Source organism: Ostrea edulis, chromosome 8 (genome assembly GCF_947568905.1).
Source record: "Ostrea edulis chromosome 8, xbOstEdul1.1, whole genome shotgun sequence".
Classification (NCBI taxonomy): domain Eukaryota; kingdom Metazoa; phylum Mollusca; class Bivalvia; order Ostreida; family Ostreidae; genus Ostrea; species Ostrea edulis.
This window is the reverse complement of record NC_079171.1, coordinates 30,460,036-30,469,071: the sequence shown is the minus strand read 5'-3', so window position 1 is coordinate 30,469,071 and position 9,036 is coordinate 30,460,036. Positions and strand designations below refer to the sequence as shown.

At 34.9% G+C, this 9,036-nt stretch overlaps 1 protein-coding gene across 1 annotated transcript; it reads right to left on the bottom strand.

Annotated features, from left to right (window-relative positions):
• Nucleotides 1-264: 264 nt before the first annotated feature.
• LOC125661528 (uncharacterized) lies at nucleotides 265-8,577 on the bottom strand. Its single transcript, XM_048893568.2, has 4 exons — nucleotides 7,790-8,577; nucleotides 2,692-2,960; nucleotides 2,429-2,529; nucleotides 265-978 (listed from the first exon to the last, which is right to left on the bottom strand). The coding sequence occupies exons 1-4, from the start codon at nucleotides 7,949-7,951 to the stop codon at nucleotides 515-517; spliced, it is 996 nt and encodes a 331-aa protein (XP_048749525.2). The 5' UTR covers nucleotides 7,952-8,577; the 3' UTR covers nucleotides 265-514.
• Nucleotides 8,578-9,036: the final 459 nt, after the last annotated feature.

Sequence of the window (9,036 nt, the reverse complement as noted above, 5' to 3'; positions counted from 1 at the left end):
AAAGACCGTAAAGCCTATATTTTGCAGCCCTTCATTGGCAATGGTGACGTCTCCATGCGAGTGAAAAATTCTCGAAAGGGACGTTAAACCAATATTACACTGATTTTAACTGTGGATCACTCCGTTTACCTGATCGAGATTGCAGGAGTCTGAGATAGATCGCTGTTCGTTATCTTCACCTTTTCACGCTATAACTACTAAATATTATTTGCACTTGCATATACACAAGGTACATGTACCGTATATCAAAACGAAAATTCTAAATGTTCTTAAAATATTTATTTGTTGTGCATTTTAACACAGTTTTTGATATTTCCATTTTTTTCTGCTTTACTTAAGCATGACGTCAGTCTTATTAGCATTTTAATTATTGTCTGAAAGAAAGGTATTTTTCCCCATGTAATTTGTTAATATATACAACTAATTGAACACCTGTAAAGTTTAGCAGAGTGCCTTATCCTCTGAAAGAATTACATGTGTGACAATTAGAACCAGAAAAAAATAAAAATTCATCTTAGGAGCATGCGCACGCGGAGGGCGGGCAGTTTCCTCTGGCACAGTTTGAGATACACCACTGATCTAGGACCGGATTTCCCACCCATAAATTGATAGCGCGACAACCGGAAGCTGGCCTATCTGATGTCGTCATCACTGTTTTTGTCGTGGTAGTTGTGGACGCAGCGTTAGTAGGTACGCCTGGGAATATGTTGATTGGGAACCCCGCCGATATTTTAGATAGGGTCGTGGTTTTCATAGGCGGGCGGGTGACAATTGGTGGTGGGCGGGTGACAATTGGTGGTGGGCGGGTGACTATTGGTGGTGGACGGGTGATGACAACCGGTCTGGGCGTGTCGGAATGTGACGAAGAAATAGGCGTGGTTCTCGATATGATGGCCACGTCTGCGCAGCCGTAGAATTCTTCCTGTGGTCCACAGCCAATACAACTATGACCGTCCGATGCATATCCGAAGTTGTTTCCTAGAAAAAAAGAAGAAAAGATCAATGAAATCCCCACTATGTAACGCAAATAAGCTAGTATTTAGAAATGATCAATCAAATCCCCACTACTTAACGCAAAGAGGCTTGTATTTAGTAAGATCATTATGTGGCTTAAAACATTGAAAATAAATATAATAGACATTGTGTGGCTTAAAACATTGGGGGAAAATATAATAGATATTGTGTGGCTTGAAACATTGAAAAAAATATAATAGACATTATGTGGCTTAAAACATTGAAAAAAAATATAATAGACATTTTTGTGGCTTAAAACATTGACAAAAAATATAATAGACATTGTGTGGCTTAAAACATTGAAAAAAAAAATAGAAAGACCATGTACAAGATTACAAAGGAAAATGTTTCTCCAGTTGATTTTTTTAAAAGCAAAATATTTTCTGTTTGATTTCGTAAAATTGTATCTCTACGTGGTATACTATAAATGGACATTAAGCAGTCAATAAAATATTATATCATATATATGTATCGGGTTGTCAAAAATATCATATCATGCATGTGTATTGGGCAGTCGGTAAAAAGTTATATCACAAGTGTTTTGGACAGTCAATGAATTTCGATATCATACATACGCATTGTCAATCAATAAATTATTATAGCTTGTATGCGCATTGAGTAGTCATTAGTCAATGAAATGCCATAGTATACTTGTGTACTGTTCAATAAATAAGATTTCATATCATGTATATATATATGTGTGTGTGTGTGTGTGTGTGTATAAAGCACTAAATAATCACAACTAGGTACTGAAAATTTTCGCCCCAGCCCGGGGTCGAACCAGCGACGTACGGCACCCACCGCCTAGCAAGATTGTCAAACCAGTGCGTAAGTCCACTCGGCCACAACGACTTCCCTAACTAAAGGAAGTTTTGTTATGCTCCTAAAGCGCTACTTATACACACTGATGCAATCTCACACAGTCGCTGTGTCATTCAGTGTTTAAGATATTTTATAAGGAGAGTGGATCTCTCTCTCTCTCTCTCTCTCTCTCTCTCTCTCTCTCTCTATATATATATATATATATATGTGTGTTTTGGGCAGTCAATGAAATGCCAAATCATACACATGCAAAGAAATAAAAATAAAAAGTGTCTACATAAATATAATAAAAAGATTGTGTTTATGTGGGATGGTTTTAAAAAATAATTTGATCGAAGAACATGAAACGCATCAATAAAACGACCTTAATGAAAACTTTCAATTGGAGGGGACTAAAGTTTTTCCACTGAATTTTCAAGTAAAAATTCGTGAATAATGCAATAAATAAAAGTGGTTTCATGGGAATATTTGGTGAAAATATATGAGATTTTAGCAAAATTAAAACATTTGCAAATAAGTTTACGAAATTCTACAACAATTTGTAGGTTTCTTATGTCCTTTAATAAAAGTTAGAGAAAAAATATTCACTCACCTGTATGCCATTTCCACTGGACCACACATTGGGAGCATGTCAAACCGACCGGAAGTTGAGCTTGAAACGTGTACCTCCCCGTAGCAGTGACGTCACTGAACCTATAAAAAGCAGGGGGAAAATATAAATTTTCTAAAGTTCCATCATATTCCCGCGCAAGAGCGGTTTAAAGGATGGTATGCAAAAAAAAAGGGGGGGGGGACCCAAACTCACTCCCAGTCTATGATTTCCATATATACTAATACACTAAGTGTTTTACTTACCTGGTTGAATGTGACGATAGGACCAGAAGATGTTTATCTAAACAGTCCTGAGTGACTGGACGTGACACGTTGTTGTTCGGACATATTCTGAACTCGAAATAGCCGTGATGCAGAGCGGTGACCTCCACCACTAGATCAATGGTCTGCCCTTCCACATATCGGCGCGCGATGATTCCCCTAGCATATTTCCCGCCAGCTTCATTGTCACGTGGTCCTTGATAGGGATCACCACAGACCCCACATTTCCCATGGTGATACAAGTGTTGATTCTGAAGTATCAAAAAGAGATCCATTTTTCTTATACTTGGTTAGGCTACTGGTGCTTGTGGACAGGACTTTTTTGCCCCCCTGTTACATCCTCCCTTTTATTTTTTTCACCTTGTGGAATGACTGTGTTTTCTATATTATATAGGTATTTTTAAAATGTTTATATTTGAATAAGATATTTCATGAGAAGAAATGCCGAATTAACTTATTAATGTAAGTGTTTTTTCAAGATACATATAATTTTATACACTGTATACAAATTGGGCAATTTTAACTCTACAGGATTGAAATATAATTTAACTTATGTCCTATTTATTTATTATCCGAGTCGGACAATAAACGCCCCGTTTCGAAATATTCATGATCATGTGACGTCGCAAGCTGAAATTAGAAATGGCATGGCGATGTGAAAGTGTGGACGACCTGCAGGCTGTTGGTGGGACACATTACGCGATAAAAGACAATCAGATGTATAACAGGGTAGTGAGAACCACTTTGAGCAAAGGAAGGGGAGTTAAATTTCTGGTTTTTTCTGTGTTGTCATAAGATTTTGTAAAGTCAATGATTAAACAAGATTTATGCATGACAGGAACATAACTTTTGTTTGAGTCTTTTTCAATAGTTATTGTAAAAAAAAATTGTTTACCATAAAAAATATTTCAAAAGTCTAAGTTATGTATGAATAATCAATACTATGTTTCAAAATATTAAATCCAAGGGCAATAAACTTGTTTTCATTAAAATAATTTATCAATCCATTATACGATATACATGTATTTCCTTTATTTTTCACAAACATTTTGTATCTTTTGTAATGAAACAGTCTCATAAAATTGTTATGAATACTATTGTATCGTTACATTGTATTGCCAGTTTTTGTGAAATTTTGATAATGCTGTTTAAGGAAAATTGCAATTTTCTGATGTTGATAACAGGTATGTGTGCTAATGTTGATAATTTGTTTTATTAATGCCGCAACATACATAATTTATCATTTGTAATTGTTACTAAGATATATTACTTGAAGAATCAACAATCAAATATAAGATTGAACCTATGATTTTAGAGGTGTGGAATCACCTTAATTAACATAAAATCATTTTAATGCACTACATCCTCCCCTCCTGTGACGTTTTAAATGACATTGTTCCCGCACGCTTGCACACTTCCACCATATTCAATAAGAATTAGAAAATCATTTCCCGTGTTTGGGAATCGATCAGGCGGAGTACTAATACATGTATAAATTTGTCGAAATTGACAGACATTACCGGTATTATTTTACACAGTTTATCACAACGACAAAAAATTGTCTGATTTCCAAAATTTAGGAGGAAAAAAAAACAACTTGCATCGGTGATTTGTCATATTGAACGACTGGTAGATTTCTTTATTTTATTGAAATATAAACATCTAAAATGCCAGGGGGACACCCCACAATCGCACACAAAAGATGAAGGATCTTGAAAAGAAAGTATATGGGAGGATGTACCGGAAGTGTTAAAGAGGTGGGTGGGTCTTTATAGGAATTTTGAGAAAAAGGGAGGGATCCTGTCCACAAGCACCTGTGGGTTTGACACGTTTTTATCTGTACAAATTCATAATCTCGGTGATACAGTATTTTCCCTTTAAGGAAGCTCACTGCACTAAAGCCTATACTCTTTATGACGTTACGTCACAAGATGGCGATTTATGTAATTGTGAATTTTTTTGTATCGATCGAAATGTTCGTCTATCATCGTAGTACTGCAAATCTCGAGTTCAAATCCGCAAGAGTCTTTTATTAATATGTGTTGGAATACTTTTTACGAAAATCATGTTTTTATCCGTATATTTTTTGCCTTTTTGGCTTCTTGTTTATCATCATATCTTTTATGATTAAATCAATTCGTACTGATTTGAGAAACTATTTCAGGGTGTAGTGAGGCACCTTAAATCCAACGTTTTATTTTGGAACTAAGCGTGATCAAGCGCAGCACACACGACACGTGAGCTTGTCATTGTACTCAACACACATGTGTGAACCATCAACAACAATATGTTGAATTTGAAAAGAGAACTTACAGAAATAAATTATTCAGAAGAAATGGGAAAACGGGTTACTTGACTTTGTGGAAACCCATTGCCCCGGCCATGAATATAGATTAAAGATTAACCAAAATGTCAAAACTGTCAAGATACTAAATATCATGAGCGAAAAGTTCCATCAAAAATCATGAAATTCATTCCCAGTAAAAAGACACAAAAAATGCTATCTTCAATTAATTTTCCGGCGTCACTAGACAATGCAGTTCATTATTCACCATTGAAAAAAAAAGATCAAGATAGAAATTACCCGTGATGAACATGGATTAAGCTTTCAAATCACCGGAGTGATCGGACATGGCGTATCATATCATTGTATGGAAAATAGAAATTCAACGCAAACCGAGGATGCATTTTACATAAAATGCAATTTTCACAAAAATTCGATGAAAGGGTTTTGGACGCTTTATAAGTTGAAATTCAATTTTTCTTCTTTAAAAATATCTACTTTGTAATATTGTATTTAAGGTATTCAATGTATAATGACCACATTTCATATCTAATAAATGGATGATGGAATCTTTGCAATTATGGTATCATTTTGAAGGGTTCATCAAATAAAAATAACCCGCGGTAGGAATGTTCAAAATTTTGTTTACTGCTTGATATATTTTACCTAGAATTTAACATTGGAGTATATGAGAAAATCATCTTTTATTATAATATTTTAAAAACAAATTATATATTCATACTAATCTCTTGGTAGAAAGTTACATACACTTTCTTTTTATGAAAATATGAAATAAAATTAATCATTGACCACACACATTTTTAGAAAATTAGAATTTTCTTATTTTTACAAATGGCAGACAACTCTTCCAAAAAGCCTTAAGTGCAAAAAGGTCAGCTTCTAATCATTTACCAGTCATATGAATATCATCTGCTTCACTTTCATCATTATTTAACAATCAAGTTTTTATGTTGATCTAAATCCTTCAGAATTGTTCATTATCCTTTCATTATACATGGAATACCTCAAATATCAATGTTTTTCTTGATCAATTTTCGCAATTATGGCGGGTTTGAAAATTTACGTGATTCTTATGGTTTGAGAGAGAAGGCTGAACTTAGCTGTAATGTATAATTTCTGGTTATATTAGTACATGTATGTACTTACTTAAAGCTTGAAAAAAAAATACAGCCGTCCCTTTATGATATATCCAGGCAAAATTAACGACCTCATGGGAAACGATAGATAGAGAGATTGAGAGAGAGAGAAATGATAGAAAGATAGATAGATAGATAGATGGATAGAGAGAGAGAGAGAGAGAGAGAGAGAGAGAGAGAGAGAGAGAGAGAGAGAGAGAGAGATACATGTACATTGATGTTGTTAGGTCTAATTTCCAAAGTGAGACTCGATATGAAAGGTGTTGCACAGAAGCGGGGATTTTCCCTAATCGGAGCTCGGTGCCAGCACTCGTGACGTACATATAGAACTGACCTTCATCCGAATTTATTCTCTTATTGCGTATTGCCATTTGAATACCTGTAGGATTCCCCAGTACTAAGGACAAGCCTAATATATTTTATGTGTCAATACATTATACATGTATATGTAGCATAAACATAATTTTTGAAATCGATCGTGAACATTACATTGTGGTCCCCCCCCCTCCCCCTGAGAATCAGAAACAATGTATGCGGTTACATGTTACAAGTGTATCAAATATTTTTAAATATTCCATACGACTAAAGCCTAAAACCCCTTATAATCTATGTATTATTTTCTACAACCAGCAGTTAGCTACTGCACATGACTCTGACCACAAACAAATTATGGAAAGTTTAATACGCATTAATAAAGTTCAACAAAATTATAGGTACATGCACAGGAAAACATTAATTCACCATAGCAACACGCTACTGGAATATATATCATCTTTTCCTCTTAAACTAGTTAACGGTTATTTACCTTGTTTGGTCTTAAAGCTTTGCAAAGTTCATATTATATACCTTTGTCAACATCTTTCACTCAGAAAAACAATTTTCTTAGCAACCTTTACTATTAAAAACACAGGTATTGCATGCTGTATTCGGAGTGTTTACAGCGAATCCATTCACAAACAAAACAGAGTCCTGGTTGGAATCTTATTTCAAACTCGGCACATTGTAATAAACAGTTATTTGACCTGAAACATTTATAAAAGCTAGAAGAATGTTTCAATTAACAAAAAAGAAATCTAGATGGAAAAGTAATACGAAAAAAAAAATGTGTTCGTGAGGGATTCGAATCCGGTTGTTTAAAAAAAAAAAAAGAACACATCTTTACATATTAAAATCGACGACCTTACCCACTGAACCACGCAGCAGACCATACATTACTATAGAAAATCCACGTACAGGTGAAGTAGAAATAATATCAGTGAAGCCATTTCGATTTTGTGAATTTTACAACAACAAAAAAATGCCCCCGTGAAACAAAATTTCAAAGCTGCAATTTTTAAGGAAAACTTGAAGAACATATTCATGATAAATTTATTTTGTTTCACGAAAGCAGTTTTTCTGTACTTCGGGGATACCCTCCATTTTAACGCTAAAATTCATAGAAATCGTTAACTGCTTGATTTAAACTCGAATTATTTTGGCTAATTTTTTTCAACACAAAACTTATTTTCAAAAATCTTTGAATCAACACATAAGTTCTAATTGGTTTTATCAAATATTTGAATAACTTAATTTTATTGATATTTCATGTAACACCTTTAAGGAAATTAACATGAGACATGCAACACCTTCTTCCACTTACTGCAAATCCCCCGCACGAGAGTTGGTTGTCGTTGTAATTGGTGACGGGACTCAGTCCGAATCTCCACAGACTAGAACGGGAGGGCGGATCCAGCAATCGCCCATGTCCGCTAACGGATACCATCACAGACAATACAAGTGAAACTGTTAGCATGTAATCCATGATGGAAGTGTTTTTCACGAAATAAACGTATAGTTTTCAGGGGGAAAAAACACAAATACCCGGCTCTTCAGTGAAGTCTTATGAATACCACATTAAATTTTCCTTTGGTTTGAATTCGATTTTCAAAGAATTAAAAAACGAAGTAATTAATGGATATGAAACACAAAGGAAAATATTGTAGAACTGTTTAAATTATGAATTTCCAGTTATCTTTGAGGAGATTATGCCTTATCACCAAAGCCAGTTTAACAGATCACGTGGGCCTTCTTATTCTGCCCGACGAACCCTCCTTTAAAATAATCGAAATGCCACGATGAAAAATATTTTGAAGAGGAAAATTTTTGTCGTTGTAAAAATACATATTATTAATGTCGTATAATATGTTTGTTTTAGATAAGGCTAGTAGACGGTTATTGACGAGGTTATCGCATGCGCCTCCTCACTACCTGTCCACTTCCAGACATTAAAAGAATGGCGAGGGCTGATTATCTGCAGTTTATTGAAAATCTTAATCCTTCTCCCACCTTCAGTTTATGTTCAGGGTAATCATACGTCTTAAACAATATTTATTTCTTCAAACACGCACTACATAATATTTTGAAGCTATGGAGATTTCCGATGATGACATTCTTCGGAACTCCCCGGGAATTCGGCGATCCTGAGTCATTGTTACTTAGTCATCTCCCTTTATCTTGCAACTAAGTGCATTGTTGAAATCAATGTACTTTTTGCACAGACTGTTCGAAATAATGAAGTGGCTGGGACGCTTTCTTCCCCACAGTAGGTCTTAGTTTGAGTCTCGATTTCGGCGCCGCGTCCAATCTTAGACGTTTCAAAAGAAAGAGGAATTTGATATGAATGAAAAGTGGAGAATATGTACAACAATATTTTGAAATTGAAAACTTTCAAATTTACTTTATTTAATCAAAAAATGCAGTTTTAGTAGAAAGCAATCTGAAATAGATTTAAAACCTCTGCTGGGCTCGAACCCGCGATCTACAGCAGTCAACATGTTAACCTTCGGAGCTACCAATTCAGGCGTGACGGAAGGCGTGGTACGATATCACGTGTAATTGTTACATACT